This window comes from Caloenas nicobarica, chromosome 13, assembly GCF_036013445.1.
Source record: "Caloenas nicobarica isolate bCalNic1 chromosome 13, bCalNic1.hap1, whole genome shotgun sequence".
Taxonomy (NCBI): Eukaryota; Metazoa; Chordata; class Aves; order Columbiformes; family Columbidae; genus Caloenas; species Caloenas nicobarica.
This window is the reverse complement of record NC_088257.1, coordinates 8,239,758-8,260,606: the sequence shown is the minus strand read 5'-3', so window position 1 is coordinate 8,260,606 and position 20,849 is coordinate 8,239,758. Positions and strand designations below refer to the sequence as shown.

Below are 20,849 nucleotides of genomic sequence, written 5' to 3'. Positions count from 1 at the left end.
CAAGGACTTGGGGTACATGCTGGTGATGGCGGTTTTGCTGGGGTTTTTGTTTCCTATTTTGAGTTTTTTTCTTGCATGCTTTTTTCCTTAATTGTGGCTTGAGTTGAAGGCCCATAGGATTAGGATCCTATCATCCCATAAAGTGCAGCTCCCCCAAGTTTCTAGCACACTGACTCGTGCTGCCTCTGTGGCACATTCATTTCTCTGGAGCCAAAATTGGAAACTGGACCTTCACATCACCTTCACATCACTTACTAAAACATGTTGGATACAGAGCTACGTCTTCTTGACATCTAGGTCAGATTAGCACTATGCTTTTCATTATCATTTGGGGTTTTTTACGTGGTTATAAAAAGTATTAGAGCTGTTTCCAGTAAGAAGCTCCTATTACAACTAGCTAGTGAACAATTTAAAGCTATTAACCTACATAAGCATTCAAACACCTCCATTTAGAAGCAAACCTGCAGAGGAATCCCACAAAGACGACTTTACTAGCCCAGGATTTAGTTACTAAAATGCAGAAATCAGAAATTACTGACTGTTTTAAAATAATAAATGAGCAGAGAACTTCATGTGTGTACCTACCTTATTTCTTTGAGGTTTATAGATGTCTCCTACTGCTCTTTAGTCCAGTGTGTAAAGTTCAGCTAGTACAGTGTGCTTTCACATATATATCTTAATAAAACAGGGCTTCAGTCCTAGCTTGAAGATGTACTTGGTATTCTCTTATTTGCTGCTATAGGGTGTTGGGGTTTTTTTACATATATTCCAATATCTGTAGTGTAGATACTATATTAAAACCAGAAAGAACTAACCTAAGAAAGAAAGAACTCTGATACCAGGATTTAGGCAAGACAGGGGAAGAACACTCTCTCTCCTACTTGGATCAGAGTACTGTGGTGTTCTACCTGCGTTCAGCTCTGAGATGAGGAGTCCTAAAGTTAAAAACAAACAAACCCACCCACCACAACCAAAACCAAATGAAACAAGAAGAATTATATGATCTTTTAATTGCATTTTAACTTCATTGTACACTCTTCAAACAGAAATACCACTTGCAAGACATTCAGTTCCCTTATTTTGTTGCACTGTACATGTTGTGCAAATAAGAGCTGGGGTGGCATACAAAACAAAATGTTGCTCTTGCTTTTCAAATATTTAGTTTAAAGCAGCAGAATTTTAGAACATAGCTGGGAATTTATAGCCACAGAAGAGCTTTGCAAAAGACTGATTAAATACAAAACACAGATGCAAAGAGGGGAGGGGAAGCTGGAAAGGAAGAGGGACGACAAATTTCCAGTTTGAGGCTGAAGTAACAAAAAAAACAAACTCCAACCCTGACAACTGTACACAAGTGTCAGCATGCTCAGTATTTACATTCTGAGCATTACCCATGCTACAGATAAGTAATGTACTAAAAAAATAACTTAAAAAAAGCTATACAATTGTAGTTATAAATACTATATCTTTAAACTAGTTAAGTAGTGTAGGCTAAAAAAATGTTCACAGTTACTCTGAAGAGAGCTGTACATATATATATATTGCACAGTAGAAAAGTTCATTCAGTATACCATGTGTAAACAATTTTTATCTTCTTTGGCAAGTTCAGGACTTAGAAGAATATTTGCTGTGAGCAAAAGCACTTGGGTACAAGGCACATCAAGAGCTTTTAAAGCTGAAAGGTAAATCCTTCTGATACTTTCCAGTTAGCACTGTCATTCTCTTTAGAAAAACGTGTACCTATCAGTTCAGAACAACACATTTCTACAACTATAACTCAGATCTGGTGACAAAAACATCAGCTGTTCTTGGCTGTTATTCTACAGTAACAGATTTGGCCAAATTTCTTGGAAAGTCCACCTAGAATGAAGAGACAGACTTTCAGTATTTGACAGAGCAATACACACATTCCACGTTTGACAGTTCATTTAGCATGCTTTTTTTCAGACTTCCTAATGAGTTCTGCTTTATTCTAGACACATTAACACACACAAGAGACTACAGATCTGCAGATAATGACTCACTGTTGAATTCATCCTTGCTTCCAAAACTCTCCTAAGAAATACATATTTGTTTTGCACAGAGTGATTTTTGCAAAGCAGTCGTCACTATCACCTCGCCAGCATCAACAACCTAAGCTGGATAAAGCACTTAACTATTTTACATTTAAGTGCAATATCACATTTTAAGATCTAGTTATCTGAAAAAGTCCTATCTTCCCTCAAACCAAGCAAATTAGCTTTATATTTTTTTTAGAAGGATATCAATTAAAAAAGTATAAAGCTGAAGAATTGTCACTGAAATGCCGCCTCTACTACCACAGTCACTGTAGGCCCCACTACCACAGTTCTTTGTTAGATGTGCCATATAACTGGGTGTCTCACTGTACACTGGTCAGAGGAAGTTCAAAACTGCACTAACGGGAGTGCTAAACATAGAAAGCACTTACATCATATCCTCTGAGAACAGCCAGGTGGAACGAAAGCAACTGGAGAGGAATAACACTCAAGACTCCTTGAAGGCAGTCAACTGTATGAGGCAGCTCGATGGTTTTGTAGGCAAATTTTGAGCTTTCTGTGTCTTCTTTGGAACACAGAATGATTGGACGACCCTGGAAATAAAATTTTGCAGTGTTAAGCTGGCTTAGAACTGCTTCAAAATATTGGTTCACAGTGTTCCTGTAGTATGTTTGAAGACACTTAGGTAGCTAACAAATACAACTGCCAGTCTTGCATAATGACTTTTGTCATTCACTGTTTTGTGAGACTTGGATGTTTTCACTTTCTGGAGTTTTAATGTTATTCCATTTGCTTCAAAACAAACAAAAAAAAAGCCAAACAAACCACCCCCACACAGTCAGTTTTCACTTCTGGTGTTAACCTTTAATGGCAACTTACAATACAGATATAGCATCTTATTTATAACTTAATAATTAGGGGAAAAAAGAAAAAAATCACACATACATCATTTTTTCTGAGGTACAGTCAGCAGCAATACAACATGAACAATCTCTTTCCCTATGACAGTGCATTAGCTCAACAGCTTACCTGTCGAGCAGTGACCTGTTGCAGGGCATTCTGGCACTTGGTGAAACAAGGATCCTTCATTATCACCATGATTACAGGCATTTGTTTATCTATTAGGGCTAGCGGCCCATGCTTCAGCTCACCAGCCAGGATACCTTCAGAATGCATATAGGTGATTTCTTTTATTTTCTAAAAACAGAACAAAAAACCAACACAACAACAACAAAAAAGAAAAAAAAACAACATGAAGTTACTAGTAAATGGGATGAGAAATACAAGCCAGAAGAAGCAAAACAGCAAGGCTGCACATCTGACACTTAGATACAGACACACAGTATCAAGTTGGTATTTTCAAAGACCAGTTAATAGTGAAAACAGACAAGCCTGTCTGCTGGGATTTGCAGCAGGCTGCTGGTGGAAGCAGAGCTTGATCGTGCACCTGCATTTGAAGATAAAGAAATGAAGTAATCAACAGGAATTTTAAGAACCAAAGACCCAGGACAACCTTGGCTAATTCAGTCTACTTTTAACATTTCAAACTTGTGTGAGAGGTTGATAGGGGTCCATTCCAATGGAATGTTCATAACATTATTTATGCATTTCCTGCATCAGCATCTCATCTGAACATCAGCACATTGTGTTTTTCTGATATTATTTTCAAAAGGGTCAGCATTTTAAATGGTTTGTTTCTTGTCTTTTTTTTTTTAATAGACTCATTAAAAACTGCATTTATGTGTGAAAGAAACAAGAAACCGGTATTGTATCTAGGTTCACCTTTTGTATTTGTTCAATCCAACAGAACTAAATGCTCTTAGTTATAGATAGCAGTTTTACTGCAGCAGAATTAACTTGTAACGAAGTATTAGAAATAAACTATGTTGCAGAAGCTACAAAAGCTGATTTGAAATAATACCCAACAATATTAAGAGGTTCCTACCAGAGCTCCTTCCAGACAAGTGGCATAATTATATCCACGACCCATAACCAGCAGTGATCTTTGTTTGTACAGTTCAAGAGCCAAATCATGTATTTTCTCATCCAAGGACAAGACTTCTTTAATCATCTCTGTTGGGGAACATAAAAAGCACATATAAAAAACCCCCCTTTTTTAATTGGAAAAAATAGTTCGCTTGTAGTAAGATGTTCCAATGAGCTATTAGAACAAATATGCTTAACGTAATTCAACCACTAACTTTGCACCTTTGCAACTTTGCCTGCGGTTTAAGGAAGTTTTCTCCAGCCTTATTTACAGTAAGAAATTTAAAGCAACTATTGGTTTAACCAGTGCTCATACCAGCGTTAATGTCGTGAACATCCGATTTAAAGTCACCTGGAATTAGTTTCCTTTTATCTATCCTGATTTAAAGTGAAATGCTTTAACAATTTCAAATCATCAATTTAGGAGATCAAGTAACACTTCTCATACAAAACTACCTTATTGTAATGAGAAAACTCAACCCATGAAAATTCTGATCTTCCTGCCAAGTTTCTTGGAAGGGTACTTGTAAAATTGTCAAATAGTGCAGAAACTAAAAGTCCATTTTTCTAGTATTGCCAACCTTTCAGGAGGAGAGGGAGAGTGAAACTTAAGAAAGAAATATCCCCAAGTAGTATTTTACATTGCCCATTAAAAAACATCCCCTATCCCTCCTCAGTCCCCAAAATATCAAAATACCTGGCAGTGACTTTAGTCCACTAATGATTTCTCGTCTCCTTTTCTGCAGGGAAATCCTGTCTTCAGACATCATTAGGCCAAACATTACAAGAGAGATGAATTGGCTCGTATAAGCCTGCAGACAAAACAAACCATTCAGCAGCTAAGTCTGTAGAGAGCAAGTATGATCTCAGTTTGAAGTGCTACCATTAAAAGTTTAATTGGATTCCACAGGGGTGAAGTATGAAAGTCAAACACTGAACAGCAATTACCTTTGTGCTTGCCACACCTATCTCGGGTCCTGCATTGATATGTACCCCACAGTCCGTCTCCCTGGATATTGAGCTTCCGACTGTGTTTGTGATGCCTACTGTTAGAGCACGACGTTCTTTACAATACCTCAAGGCCATAAGTGTATCCGCAGTTTCGCCTGGAAAACATTTACATATTGCCTTCAGGCTGACAGAAGATAATAATGATTCCTGAAAAGCATGAAAATTCTACACAAGTGTGTTCTAAATAACTACACTCACACAATGCAAAATGCAACTAAAACCAATCTTTCAGCACTCACTCGCTATCTACATATTTGAATCAAGACTGAAAATTTTTTATTCAAGACAAACCTGGCCCATTAGCCATCATCTTCCTTTGAAACATGCAGCAAGTAATACATAATCAGATTTTGTATTTCTCTACAGTTTTCACTCCACTGAAGACAAGCAGTAAGAGCAGCTCACCTGACTGACTTATAAAAAAACACACGTCATCTCTGAATACAGGTGTGTTTCTATCCAGGAAGTCACTAGCAAGTTCCACCATCACTGGTAATTCAGTTAATTCTTCCAATACTTGTCGAGTCTGTATTCAAGCAGCACACAATATTTGTTAATATTGCCACCCATAAAAGTCTTGACATCTTAAGAGTGAGTGATAATCTAAACGGATTCTTATTACAAAAATTGATAATTACAGCTCGCTTACAGCTTCAAAAACCAAGGTGAAAGAAGTGAATTTCTAGCATGGCAGGTAACAGCATTGGAGCATTAATAAGGAATGTGGCACCAAGGAAGGCTAAGTAAAAGGGTGAGATGCCTCAATGAAAGGCAAAGTTTAAGATATAGAAGAAAAAGCAGATGAAGAGCGGTTGTCTAAAACCCCAGCAACTAGGAGTTATAGAAGTATTTCAGCTAAGGCTGAACGTACAGCTACTGCAGCATGGTAACTGGTGCCACAGCCAATAATGATCAATCTTCGGCATCTTCTGATTTCTTTCAAATGATCCTTCAGGCCCCCCAGCAGAACTGTAAACAAACAAACAAGCATATCAATGGAGTATTTTGTTTTCTAGTTAATATATGCAAAATTTGCAGGCTTAGTGCAACTTGAATGCCTGTTCTGAGTTACCTGTGCTGCTCTCGAAATTCACCCTGCCCCTCATCGTATTGACAACTGATTCTGGTTGCTCAAAAATTTCCTTTTGCATGAATGCACTGAAGTTACCTGTTTAGAAAAACATTACATGGTAATGCTTCGGTACACGGTTTGTAATTTAAAGCTTATTACAGTTATAAAGAGATGACTTTTCAGATGACCTGTGGTAGCATGCTAATTTTAAGTTGACTTTGTTAGCTTAAGCTTAGGAATAGGTAAGAAGAAATAAGGGACTGGTAGTTCTCTTTATTAGGTTGGTTTCATTTCCCAACACTGACAAAGTAAATGAACTCCTTTTTAAATAAACTTCTCTGTTCCACTTCAGTTCTTAGTTTACAAAGTTTGCCAACAACTACAACAACATGTTAACATTATTTATATTTTCGCTCAATATTGAAATGGAGTATCTAGGACTTTTCCAAGGCTAAAAATGGGTAGGGCCCCATACTGCCTGTCTTCGCTTGGTCTTAAAGCTTGGAATTGCCAGCTCACAGTACAAATAATATCAGGTCATTTTCACAACAAATTGGCAGTTTTCTGCCTTATCTACTACAAAACCAGTCAGTAATTATCTATCTTTCATGATACTCATTTACAGATGCTTCAACCCACCCTTCATGATTTGCTGCAATTCCATCTGCAAGGTTTGGATGGCCCGGGAAGGATCATCACTAGCTGAACGCTTGAGACGGTGTATTGAAAGCTTCCCATCAGTTACTGCTGCAATGTCATCATCTTCTAAAAAAATTACTCTGTTGGTGTGCTCAATTATAGCACTACAGTAAAAACAGAAGCAAGACAAACCTGACATGTCAGTCAGAGTTGGTAGCAGCACTCCCCAAAGCAATTAAATATGCCACATCACACTTCCAGCCCCGCATTCATCTTCCTTTTGGATATAACTAGATAGAGCCATCTTAAAGGAAATGGCTCCATCTGCTGCTCCTCCTGCACTCTCACAGGAACCACAGCATCTCACATCAGCAAGTTCCTGCTGATTGGATCTTGCCTTCCAGGGTCTCTGCTGGACCCCTAAGGTCAGGATCTTACTTCCGAGAGAGACAAATGTGTACCTGATGTCCAGGTTACTGCTAAGTTTGGAACGACACCATTATTTCCTCCTCTGATAGCTGGATTAAAACGCCCAAACCCAGACTAACCTATATTCTGCCCAAATACTCAGCTGATAGTGTCTATTTGTACCAAACTTACATTCCTAAACCGAATTTCTTTTACATAGAGATCAGCAATTGACAGATATTTACAATTCAAATGCTGATGTCAAGCCTCCAGAGTTTTCAAGTACCTGAGCCTGTAGGTTTTATTAAATTACCTGGATTGGAAGCTGTCCTATCAGAAAACAATTGTACAGCAGCAAGACAGCATAAGATTTACAGAGCTATCTCACTTCTAAACAAAAACAATATTTTGAGAAGCATTTAAGTACTCTTACTACCTTGCATCTGAAGCAAAGAAAAATTCTACTGCCTTATCCCCAACAGCATGAAGGCAGGTAGAGCTGTCCAGTCGTTTCATTCGGGAATTGCATATGTTCTTCACATTCTCAATATTGCCTATTAAAGAAATGAGACACTTTAAAAGCAAAAGCAGGTCTGTCCCAGTTAGAGATTACAGACTATACAGGTTCAAGGTATCACAATTACACAAGTATTTTGGGGGGGGATGGGACTTTTACAAGAACTATGCATTCAGTAGTATAAAAATAGAATATCCTCAGCTAAGAAGTTATTTGGGGCACCAGCTAGTAGTTTGATAGTACAAAGACCAATTAACCTAATTTCTAATCGTAAAGTAAAAATAATTTTAGCTCTTAAAAATAATGTAATAGGATTTATCAACTTACATGTTCTATATAAAACAGGAATCTGTTCAGTGGAGAGCTTGTACTTGCTTCTAACCCCAATGAGCAATGGACTTCCTCTCCTACAAAGGGAAAACGCACAAGCTTATGAAGAGAAAGTTGCATACAAAGAAGTCAAAGGACATCTGTGAAGTTGAAAGACAATATCACATCTAGCTTCCCAAATAGGAAGATCCTTCTCAACCCTGATCCTAAAGCCATTACATGGCAGGAGTTATATAAACTTGGTTTGTTTCTGTAAGATTCGCAAAATATTATTATATGAATGAGCATCATATGCCTTGGTGTTTCTTTCCCTATGAACTACATCCAGGTAGAGGAAAATGTATATGAAGTAGTTGTTTTCCTTCCACTAATTTCAAAATAGCTTAACACAGGCATCAATTTGAATACAGTTTTTAAACAAAGCTTACTCTGCCTCTGAAGTGAGCCAGCAATAAGGTCTATCACTCTTTACTACTGAAACACTGTTCCACCCTTTAGCCTTTTAAACTCAGAAATATCAACTGCATCTCTGAAACTGTAGAATATTAAGATAATTTTAAAGTATATGTATCATGTGCCATATTGAAGAGCTTCATTAAAAAAAAAAAAAAAGAAAACAGATACCAAACTCACAGGAATAAGAAAGCAATTTACCCTCCAACACCTCAGATTACAAGTTTAGCTTCTCTTAATCCCTTCACTCCTAAAAATCCAAACCTGAGCCACATATAGAATAGTCCACTTCAGAAGATGTTCTCCAGTTAGAGAGATGGTACAGTTGGCTTTTTCACAATTTTAATATAGCCCTATTTTAGACCCCAGAAGCAATGGGCTTTTTGGTTGTAGTATAAAACCAGTCTTTATTCCCACAGCTACTTCACTTGCTACTTTAATATCTTTACATTTCCTGAAAGTTGTTTTCCAAGTCATAAATAAAAGTAGAACTTATACAGAAAACTCTCATAAATGCTATGACAGCTATAGAACACTATTTGTATAACTTATTAGTATGCTGGCTTTTTAGTGAACCTGGACATAATTCTCTGTCTTTATTCAATGTGAAGTAAAATTGAACCCTTTCCCTCCCGTTATACATACGGGAAAACTATTAGCACACTCTTAATACAACTTTAGAAACAGAAGATACATTGAGCTTTTTTTATTGACACACTGTAACAGGAAAAAGAACAGACTGTGGGAATAGGTTTGTCAGTGGTACTTTCTTCTGAGTGTGTCATTTGGATGATCTCCAATCAAAAGTGTATTTGCACGACACAAGAAAACATCATCTGATTACTTTTCACTACTGTCTTTGCATCCTCAAAAAGCGAGCAGTCACAGCTAATTTATTAAAAAAACAAACAAACAAGTAAAAGATTACAGAGAATCAACACAAGCCTCTGGAAATTTTGTGACTTGCAGTCAGCACAGCTCAAATTAAGTTATATTTAATAGTCAGTTGAAGAGATGCTCAGCAGAGTTTTGCTGCACTTCACAAGGATTTCACTAGTGAAGCTACCTACCTTCTGAGTTCTGGTTAAGTAAGCACTTTAAACATCAGTATTCTAGTTTGTGTCTTTAAGAGATGCTAGCACTATGTTTAATGAAAAAAAAAAAAGAGCATGAATTATGTATAAAATGGACTTTTACTAACCTGGTAGCAACAGCTTCACCCGGGTAATGGATGCTCTTGAAAACCAATGCAAAAGCACCCTCCTGGAAACCATGCAAACAGGAGAGAGGAAGAAAATGCCTAAACAACTTATCTCAATTAGTTGCATCTCATTAAACTGGGGCCCCTCTTCCTGAGGAGGCTGTGAAGGAAAGCTCTTTACTGCTATCAGGAATCTCTCCCTGGAGGGCAGACAGCACCTTTAAAGGAATTGGTGACAGAGCAGAACAAGCCAACATGCACTTAACAGTGCAACAGCTGAAGGATGAGGAGTCGCCTCTCTTTACAAATAAAAACAATACCTTCTAATGCAAGGGTTACAAAAATCTCTAAGATGTTACTGGTAACCAGCATGAACACTGTTAGGCGTTTACTTTTAGAAAGACTTTTAATAAGAATGTGCATGTAGCTGCATTTCATCGTGCATTTTCAGCTAAAATTTTGAAGTTAGTACTTCTAGTTTAAGCAGCAAATTGGGAGGAAGGGAGGCAGGGAGGCAGGGGAAAACTAAATCCACAACACGAGAACAAAAACAGGAACACACAATCAACTACTCTATAGTATTAATGCAGTTTGCAAATTTGAGGAGTATTCCAAAAGCAGGAGCAAAAGCCCCCACCAACTTTGCAAAGAGAAAAGAGATGGTCACATTCTCTCCTCTCACAGGACTCCAAGCTGAGGCTGCTCTCATCTGTCACCTGAAGTCGCCCTTCCCCACAACTGGCTGCCAGCACCACTGTTCCCTCTTGACCCACACAGGCCTCTCTTCCGTGTGCATTCCAGCCCTGCTCTAAGGGAATCCCACAGAGCTGCTTTAGAGGAGCAAGGAGAGGTGAGAACAGTATAAGAAACTGCAGGAAGGGGAGGGAAAACATCTGCCCGGAGCCTGGGGAAGGAAACAAAGCGAGCTTTCTCAGCGTTTGCAATGCAGCTATCAAAGGTTTTAAGCGTTCGTATACTAAGTAACAGTAGATTCCCACTTGACAGTTTGGAAACCAGCTATGCCATGAATCAGTACAGCTTGTTGGATCTGTTTCCAAATATGGGAGCCAAGGCACATTATTAGACAAACTTGAATCACAGCAGTGTTCTAACATGATCAGAATAGCCTTTAAGAACACACTGCCCTTTATAAGATATTTCAACCCCCAGAGGCTCCTACAATTTTAATTAAGCTGCTTTATTAAAAAGAACGTGATAACTTGGTTTAAACAAACAAACAAAACCTAAACCACCAAACAAAACACATTGCAATTTAAAAGTTTACCATTGAAAAGGCTTGGAAGTTTCCAAAATTTTAATTTCTTGGTCTATTAAGCACTGTTTAGAGGCCAAAAAGCATCATTTGCAGCACCTTCTCAGGACTCCCACAGAGGATCTGAATGCAGTATACTAAGGAACTACACAAATAGCTTATAGTGTAGTAGAACTAAAAAGGAGCTTCCCACTTACCAACTGTTGAATAACTCTTTCTACCAACGCTGAAAAACTGGTGTCCTCACTCTCTCTGTTGTCATACATGTATTTGATCAATTTGGGGATTGTTTCTGTATCCGTTTCAGATTCAAATTCATAGCCTTTGCTCTCCTGAAATATCATATAGAAGAGTAAGGTGGTAAGAAACACTGAAGAGCCTTCCGGCTGCCTCCCACCAGAACTGCAGAGTAACACAGACTGCCTGGAACATGATGCTGGACTAGTGGATACATACCACTATAGACAAAATATAAAGACTTATCCTGTCACAGCTACTCTTTCCGAAATATTGTAATAAGACATGTAGTGAGACTTGCTTAGCATCTGTCAAGCAACAAGAGAGAGGAGGGAGCCCACTACACACGCCCTCTCAAAGAAGCTGAGTGCAAATTGCTCTCTACTCATAAGTACTTTGCATTTAGGATTACAAGAATATATTGCACATCAGCTCCTGTGTATTATTATTAGGCAGACTTCTTCATGCTACTACTTTATAGATGATATCAAGACACTTGAATTCAGATTCCAACAAAGTCATGAAAGATCTGACAGTAGTTGGTGGGGCATTTACATTCTAGTTTTAGAATCAAGTTGCCACAGACTCACCAGAAACTTTCTCAGGTCCTTATAATTTGTGATGATTCCATTATGGATAACAACAAATTCTAAAAGGAAAAAAAATACATATACACACACATCGGTAACAGAAAATTAAGATATTTAACTCAGAACACAAAATTAGAGGGAAAAAACCTTAGAAGTACACTAGAAACTATCTGCTATAGCTTTCAGACCTACAGTTTATCATAACATGGACAACAGAAAGCAGAAGATTACAAATTCTGAAGGCATATGAAGATTGTTCCAAATCATCAAGACAGTTTTAACTGACACCCAGTAGAACATCACCAAGTCATCTCAAGTGAAAAACTATATGAAATCTCCCTTTTCCAGCCCAGGCAATATCGGTGCACTTACATTTTCAGTCTTACCTTTTAAAACAAAAATGTTGGCCTTCAACTAACTTGCATCCATTTTCAGAAACCACATCTCATTAATCTTTTACAGTTTTACTTTAGCCTCACAAGAGGCTATTTTATTGTAAAAGTGTCTAACCCAGATAGAATAGCAACAGCTTAGCCCTAGTATAAAAAAATAGATATCACAATGCTCGTAAGAAGAGACTGCGTATGTATTATGTGGGTTCAACCATTTCAGATTCATACAGTTCCAGAGATTACATACCATTCCTTTTATCTGATCTCTGAGGGTGACTGTTTATTGCACTTGGTACTCCATGGGTTGCCCAGCGGGTATGAGCAATTCCAAAATGTGTTTCAAAATCTGCTTTCGAATCCAGGTCATCTTGTTCTATACACAAGAAACTCAGTTTACTGACTATTTAAAGTTGAGTCTCACACACAAACAACTAGTAAAACACAAAGAGAATTCTTACAGTTATCTTCTGGCTTTCTTTTAAACCATTTGCTTTCTTTACATTACACTTCAGATAGTTCAAGCTACTGTGGTTAAAACTTTGTTTGCCAAGACTTGAGCATTTTCAGCCAATACCAACAGCTAGGCTAACAGACCACATCACTACAAACTATAATGTAAACGTATTAAAACACAACTTCAGTTCTTCACAGATGGAAGCACTGCATAAAGCAGATTGTGATGACAGCCAGCTGCTTAAATAGTTGTAAATTCTGTCAGAGTCCATGTTTTGACATTTCAGCTACCAAGCACAGAAATCTTCCCAGTAAAGCACAAAGGGAGCCCAGGTCTTGAACAATGAAGCAATCAAAAGAGGGAGGAGTAGGCTGATAATTTCACAGCACTACACTTAAAGATCAGCTTGCTTTTCAAGTGCAGATTTGGGAGGCACAAACAATTTAACTGCCACTGGATTATGCCATGCAGTTACTTCTGGTACAAAATCATAACTGTAATTTCATGGTCTGACTTTCTGCTGAGATGCAGATGATATCCGACTCGGAGGCCAAAGTAAAAGGGTAATTTTAAAGGCACTTACTGTACAGCTCTTCTTCCAAGGCCTTTACTTTTCCTCTTTTCTTAACTAGTTTGATGAACCTTTCTTTATCTTCATTATTATTTCCATCAATTGCCACTCCTACAATGCAGGACAGTCACAAGGGTTATTTAAAGCACAAAATTCAGTGGATTAAAAAAGGCTGAGAAAATACAAACAAGCACGCACTAGTGAAACAATTATTTTAAAATTATCCTTCAAAGGCATAGTCTTGAAGTCTGTCGCTAGATCTGTGTATGCTCAAATCAAACCAGATAAAGTCTATATCCACTGAGTAGATGAAAATATACACGAGTCATCTCAAATTTTGCTCGAGGATAGACTGATATATTTTGCCCAATGAAATCAGCCAACTCAAATTTAAAGACAAGGTTAATCTTCCTCATCCTTTCACTGGGATTCATATGCACAAAAAAGGCTGAGGCACAAACTACATGACCCTGTATGGAGGACGCCTTCCTCATGCCCTGTTTGCTTTGCTTATGTGAACTAAGCTTCAACCACCATCTGATTACAGAGCTAAACAGTCAAGTCCTGAGGAAAGTTGAAGAAGAAACTCTAAGAATCAAGGTAATTAGTTCTGATATTTTAATCTGCAGGATTAAAAAAAAAAAATCTAACATGCAGAAGTTGAAAGTACCCAGAAAGTCACATTAGTAGCTATCGGTTGCTAAAATTAATTTATTGAGTTAATTTACATACCTGCAGAGTCATATCCTCTGTATTCCAGTCTCTGTAATCCTTTTATCAGGGTTTCAAATATTTCCTTTCGAGTCCGAGGCACTCTGTAGTTTAGATAAGCAAAAATTCCTGTTTAAAGAGAAAAGGGGAAGGGGGTGAAAAAGAAGCAAAGAATTTTTTTTTTTTTTTTGCATCCCTTCAAACTCATTTTAAAGGGTCTTAAAAACTAGTGTCACAGAGAGGTCCTAGGAGGACCCAACCTCCTCTTTAGTACAATTCTTCCTACTGGATTTTTTAATGGAAAGAATTAAAATACAATAAAGGAATCAGGACCATCATTTTCACCACACTACACGCTTTCCTGGCCAGTTTCACTCTCCTCATGTTACCTATCAAGAGTTAAACAGCTGAGAGAGCTTTAAAAAAGAAAAAAAAAAAAAATCTACTTTTCATGAAAACCGCAACTGAAAACGGGAACATTGTGATCTATTTCATATCCAGATCTAAAACCAGACATTCAAAGAAGGAATATATTCACCAGTACTAACACAAGGAGACTTTTGTAATCAAAGTCATGGCCTTAAATACCCACGGGTAGGTACAACGCATAGCATCTATTTCTGAAAGGCTCCAGCTTAATCCTGTATACAACAGTCACTTCAGCAGCAAGAAAATAGAGAAAAACATAAAGAAAGAGTAGAAGTCAAAAGGATAGGACAACAAAGGACAGAAAGAGAAGATACAAAACCGGGGTCACCCAAAAACCACGCGTTCCCCCTTTGCACTGCCTGCCAAACCCGGCTGGAGACACCAGGTCCCTCTGCTCACCCATCAGGTCAGCGCTGGCACAGCCACCGCGGCAGGGACATGAACTCCTTCCTTGTCTGCTGGGCAAACAGAGCCTGCAAGAGTCTGCAACTCTGACCCTTCTGCTCCTCAATAGACCAGTCATCAACCAAGACATGGCTTTTTTAGCTTTGGGGTTGGTTTCCCCCAAGCCCCAATTCTTTTTTTTTTGAAGGCAATACTACACAAGCGTTTTTTTCATTAGAAAGAGCTTGGGTGTGTTGTTTTCTCTTTAGAAAAGGTGTAACAAAAAGGTCACCTGCAAAGGAAAACGACCATTCCTTTGCCTACTGCTCTTCATGGAACTTCTGCATTTATAAGGATAGAATAGGCCTTTTAATTAAATCTCATCATCTGTACCCCAATCAAACAGAAGCATCTAATTCCACTGTTTCAAGAGTTTCTCCAAGCAACAAGTCAGGACTGGAGACTTCAGTGAGCAAAAACCAGACTTTAAGAGCTCAACAGATAAGCAGTTCAGACAAACAAGTGTTTTAAATAAAGCCTTTGTTTGAAATTTAACACCCTCTTCCCCTTCAATTACAGCTTTTGAACTGTAAATGGCTGTTGTGAAGAAGCTGTTTAATGATACACCAGTAAATCTCCCTTATAAATATTGCTGCGAATCCAGTTACTCCACTGGTTTTAAGCCATTAATACTGTTGATTTGACAGCAAGACTAAAGAGACTATTACACTGTTGTCTGAATTTATCTTGGAAGGATTAAAGGGTGGAAAACGCTTTTCTGCTACAGAAGTGAGATTTATGAGGAGCCCAGTATAATTATTTCTAGAGTGTCCAACATTAACAGGGATATTAAGATAACAGTTGCATTTAAAGAAGTATTTGGGAATTTGGACAGCTAAATTCTGTTTTTCTGGACACTTTGAAAAATAATGCCTCCAGTTATATACAGTCACCTTAGACTGAGAGCTTCTTGATCATTTTTCCAGACAGATATTTACCGTTCTCTGGCACTAACCACGAACCTCAAGAGCAGCATTCTTCAATTTCTTCAATACAAATTTCTCAACATCATTCCAAAACATTGCTACACACCTCATTTCACATCCAGCTCTACTTTTTAGGCCAGATTTCACAATGTATTTAAGATGCAGCAGCCTTGTATGTTCCATGTGGCATCTTTTACTACACAGAGCTCCAGGAAAAACCTTCCTTCGGGACCATCCTTACAACGCTACCAGTGTGCTGCAATTGTTAAAAAGATCCTTGTTTCCAGGGAACTCGAGCTGTGCTTCCACACACGTAAATTGGGAGACGTAGAAGTCACCAGAGGCCATTTACAATGAAGGCAATAGCTGCAGCCTCACTTCTCAAGGAATATATTATAAACTCTTTCAGTTAAAGGAAATAAATCTTACTCTCAGCACCACTTCTTTAGTAATCTTCTGTTTCATGATTTATCCACTTGCATATTTTCTTCGCTACTCGGTCATCATTTTGGCTGGATTTAAAGCACATTGCTCAACCCCTGTAGAAACAAGTTTTGATAAAGACTTCTTGTAGCTTAATTCCCTCTGGAAGCAACCCAATATGACTGAACCTTCGTTGAATCATACTTATGATAAGAGAGTTTTGTGATGCTCAAAGTTACTTTATAATGGCCTCCCCAAGCTATTAAGTGCCAGTTCCAGAGCTTGCATCTCTCCTCCCCAATGAAGACTCAAATGCTCTCTAAGCTAATGCAATGCTCAAGTGATATATATCAAGTAAGGTAATGTTTCATTGCTGATGTTGTGCTGACAAATAAATACTTTCCTAAGTCATACATACAAACATCGAATCCAATGAAAGCATTAAAGAAGTGTTTTACTAGGGCATTGCTCTCTTGACCTTAATGCTAAATCTAGTTTATAATTTTCCAGAATTACAGAGTTTGCATAGAGCTAGGTCAGTCGTGTATGGCTTACCTTTAGAATCACACAGAAGATTGTTAAATCACTACTAAACCCAGCTTTAATCAGGTGCGGACACTGACAGAAAGCCTCTCCTTTTACATACACATCAAGACTTCAGAGTTTCCCCTTCCCTATTTAGGATTGCAAGCAGAGCGCCAAGAAGAGGAAAAGTTAATTGAGTACTTTTTGTGGGAAAAATCCACAAGAACTCTTGCAATTGCAAAACTTCCCCCAAATCAAGAAGGGGGCAGCCTATACTTGGAGTTCGAACAAAATTAATTATGTTTTTTGAATGAAAGGAAGCCTCCGTTGGGGTAAGCACATTGTTGATCACAGAAACTTAGCTTTGAGAAAGTCCTGGTCTCAACTTCATATCCTGACAAAACTAATTTTGATTTAAAATCATCAGTTTAAGACCACCTTAGCCAGTTTTTAAACCTGCATACTTTTGCTACACTGTCTTCTTATATGTGTGTTAACATCTCAAGTTTGTTTCCTAAAGGGCATGTTTATAGCAGTATTTAATGACCTATGTATTTTCAAAACAGAAAACAATAGGCTTAAATCTTCATGTGCTACCTAAAGCCACGGAAAACATAACAGGACAATTTCAACACTTAAACCTGGGAAGATATGCAAAAATAAAAACAAACAAAAAAGTAACTTAGAAACTGTTGGTTGTAACCTCAAGAACTCCTGCACTTCCTAGAGCAGATCAGCATAGCAAGGAATATATGGGACATCTTTCGCGATAACAAATGTCACATAAAAGGTCTCCAAATGTTGATGGGAAGAACACTAGCACTGCTCTCCCCGCACTTCATGATCTGCTGCTCTCTTTGCCATTTCCTAATGAGTCAGTTGCTCCATCCCAAGACTGTTTTACCAAACTCATTGAACAGTTAACACCCTCATTTCCCAATCAATATACAGCCCAGATACAATAAATTTCTGATATTCCCATTACACATCTCACTGCTTAGTGCTTGCCACCAATACCCTTGGTTTGCTTAGGCACTGAGCCAAGTCTCGCACCTGAAGGGGTTTTGTTTAGAAGACACGGAGTTTGTCACGTAGGAGCTCAAACGGTATCGCCTCACGCTTCCATTCAAGTGGAACAGGCTTCCTGGGCTCCTTGCTCTTTCTGAGGTTACAGTTAAAGAGGATGTGGAGGCAGGGAAGATATCTCCCTCAGAAAGTCCATTTTTGGGAGCAGCAACTCAACTCGCTTTCAGTCTGCATCTCACAAAAGAGGTTTTGTTCACTACGGCTAGGCAGTACAAGCGTGGATTTTTCTACTTCCAACAAAAGTATCCTTCCAGACCTGAGTGGAGCTATCGGTGAAGGGATAGGTAAAGTTTCACTAAGATTTTCTCCATAACTAAAGTACATTGCATTAGCGGCTTCTGAACCCATGCTTGTATTTCAATCTGATCCAAAGCAATTGTATACACGATGTGGGTATTATCTTCACCGTCGCATCTTTATTAGATAAAGGAAGGTGACTAAACTCCCATCAGCTAAGAATTAAGATCCTTCACAACCTTTGCTCGAAAACCACAAACTTCCCATCGCCGCAGCTGGGAAATGAGTCACCACTAATCCCTAGTCCTGGATTAGGAAAGAGAGAGCCAAGGGCATCAAGAAGCGTGTCCATCAGCCCGAGCAGTGATGCACTGAGGCATCTGGACCAGGAGCAAAGGTTAACAGCGCAGCCCAGCCGGGAACGGGTGGTTTTCCCGTCACCAGACCGAGGGACCCGGCGGACACAGAGAGGCGAGGCTGCGGGGACTGAAAGGCCCTCGCCTTCCCTCGGTAGGAGAGGGCGGACGGAGGAGCTTTACCTTTACCTGCCAGCACCGCAAGAGCCGCTCTTCCCCTTCCCACCCCCACAAAACGGGGTCCCGAAAAACCCGCTGTGGGGGCAACAACGTCGAGTTTCCGCAGCCCCGGGCCCCGCTGTCAGCGCGGGGCAGCGCGACACCCCCGAGCAGCCCTTGTCCCTCACCCCGGCAGAAGAGGCGGCGGACCCGGGCACAGCCGCTTTGTCCGCCGGCACCCCGCTCCTGCCAGCGAGCCCGCCACGGCCGGCGGGGGCCCCGGCTCCGTCCCGCCCGCAGGGAGAAGGGCTGCGGCAGGGCCGGGCTGCCCACGGCCCCGTCACTCACCGCACATGGTCGCGCCACACGGTCCTTCCCGCTGACAGGAAACGCGGCTCCCGCCCGCCAGCCTCACTCAGCCACCGCCGCCTCCTGGGCTCTTATAGCGCGGCCGGCTCGGCCCCTGCCTCCCCGCTCATTGGCCGGGGAGCGGCTGCACGGCGGGGGCTGAGCCCGGCACCGAGGCGGCCCGGGGGCGGGGGGCAGCGGCGGTTCGCGCCCAGCTCCCGGCGCAGCGCTGCCCCGGCGGCCGCGCACGCTCACCCGGCTCAACCGTTCCGGGGGCCGCCGAGGGCTCCGCGCACGGAGGGGAAGCGGCCCGTCCTGTGGCCGGTGCTGAGGCGGAGGGACCGGGCAGCCCTTCTCCGAACTTGGCTGGGGAAGCAGGCCGCTGTTGTCCAGCCTTTTCGGCCACAAGCATTTAGAAACTCACGCTCAGCAGCCAACTCCATGTGCACAGGCAGGACCGAGAACACCTGCGTGTGTGCACAGGGCCAAAGGCAAGGGCCGTGGCCTGAGCGAGGGCCTTTCCCTGCAGTAGCAGACTAAACTGGGCAGTCTGTGTGGTCTGTTCCGTTTAATTTGGCAAGAAAGAAACTGCAAATCGGCTCCAGGAGCGTCCTCCGGCCTCTTCTTCCCGGGCTGGGCTCTCTTTGGGGGGTCAGACACCGTGAGGGAGGCCACAGGCCCTGGGCCAGGCGTCATCTGCAGGCGCGGCTCAGTGCAAGAGTCCTGCAGACCTGAGCGTTTATCTTCTGCTGAAGAAACCTGTGATCTCTTATCTCAGGGAGCCTCCTCCGAGCAAAGCGAGTGCCTTGCAGCGTGCTTGGGACTGCAGGCATTCACGCAAGTAGCTCAAGTCGCTATTTGAGCATCTTTTTAAAAATATGTGAAGTTCCATGATGATTCAGCCTGCTTATAGTTTCTCCTTCCTTATTAAAAACACCAAAATATTTCATACAGATGCTCTTTGTTATCTCATACATAGTTATTGAAACTCAAGCACGAGGTGTCTTATTTAAGCTAGGAGTTAAGAGCTTGCTTTTTCTTGCATTTCTTTTGTAAGTAATTTTTTGTGTGAAGTACTGGTTCCTTCAAATTTCATCACTTTTTGTCTTGATGGAGAGGTTGAATGAAGGGTATTGATTGGAATGTCATCATTTCAAGCACAAAAACCTTTTTGTGTTCCTTTAAGAAAGGGAAACTGTCACAATTTTAAGGCAAAAGCCTAGATTTAAAATATTTTCAAGTAATAAAGAAAACTGTTAAAAATTCTGCTTTAAATTAGTTTATAAGAAGAAATAAATTGTGTATTTCCTACTGCTTGTGTGAAACAGCCTTGCACACCATGCTCTGTAAAAACCAATTTTGTTTTCCTTCCCCACACCCCCCAGAATAAGACCCAACACACCCATGATCTGTCACCATTTCGTCCCAGCTCTGTCACTGCCTGCTGTGTGACATCAGGCATTTTGACACTTCATTCCAGTTTGTCTTATCTGTTTAGGTTACTGTGCTCCTGCTCTGAAGCAATCTCTGCTCTTGTTTCCCCCAGCCCAGCCCAAGTGAAGGGGGACATTCCTAATCTCAGCTATGCTCATTAAGTAGCATTGCTATTTATATGAAATTATACACCGTAAAGATAAACTTTTTGTTTGTTTGTTTTCTCCCTGTGTGATCTGAGTTTTAACTGGTGCAGATAATGGAAAAGAAGCACTTTTTTTTTTTTTTTTTTAAACATCACTGCAACACTAATTGCCAAAGATCGCAAGTCAGAGCCCAAAGTTTCACTCATGCAAGACATTTCATGTTTCCACGTGACATCCCCAGGGAGAAAACTAAACAAAAATGAGACTCAGCTGCAAGTATGAACTGCATTAGTTAGTTAAAATGTCACTTTGATAACTTATCAGTCAACACTTCCCAGACTCATCTGTCTAAAGCCATTTGGCTTTTTCATGACTTTTTGGAAGTATATTGGAGAATACACTGATTTTATTTACCGGTGGGTTTGTTTGGCTCGAAGGGACAGATTTTATAGCACTCAGGTGATCTCATCTCA

The 20,849-nt window shown here is 40.2% G+C and overlaps 1 protein-coding gene across 1 annotated transcript; it reads right to left on the bottom strand.

Annotated features, from left to right (window-relative positions):
- Positions 1-992: 992 nt before the first annotated feature.
- On the bottom strand, positions 993-19,004 carry GFPT2 (glutamine-fructose-6-phosphate transaminase 2). The gene is made up of 19 exons (XM_065643950.1): positions 18,797-19,004; positions 13,885-13,992; positions 13,165-13,263; positions 12,375-12,500; positions 11,736-11,794; positions 11,106-11,240; positions 9,636-9,697; positions 7,979-8,058; positions 7,571-7,688; positions 6,727-6,890; positions 6,088-6,183; positions 5,887-5,984; positions 5,421-5,541; positions 4,953-5,110; positions 4,702-4,816; positions 3,964-4,091; positions 3,048-3,215; positions 2,450-2,611; positions 993-1,860 (listed from the first exon to the last, which is right to left on the bottom strand). The coding sequence occupies exons 1-19, from the start codon at positions 18,801-18,803 to the stop codon at positions 1,816-1,818; spliced, it is 2,049 nt and encodes a 682-aa protein (XP_065500022.1). The 5' UTR covers positions 18,804-19,004; the 3' UTR covers positions 993-1,815.
- Positions 19,005-20,849: the final 1,845 nt, after the last annotated feature.

Bases quoted from the DNA above. Each gene is read 5' to 3' on its own strand.
- GFPT2 (XM_065643950.1), bottom strand. The intron at 4,817-4,952 runs GTAATTGCTGTT...TTTTGTCTGCAG, and splicing joins TAGGTGTGGCAAGCACAAAG to GCTTATACGAGCCAATTCAT. The intron at 4,092-4,701 runs GTATTTTGATAT...GTTCCCCAACAG, and splicing joins TGGACTAAAGTCACTGCCAG to AGATGATTAAAGAAGTCTTG.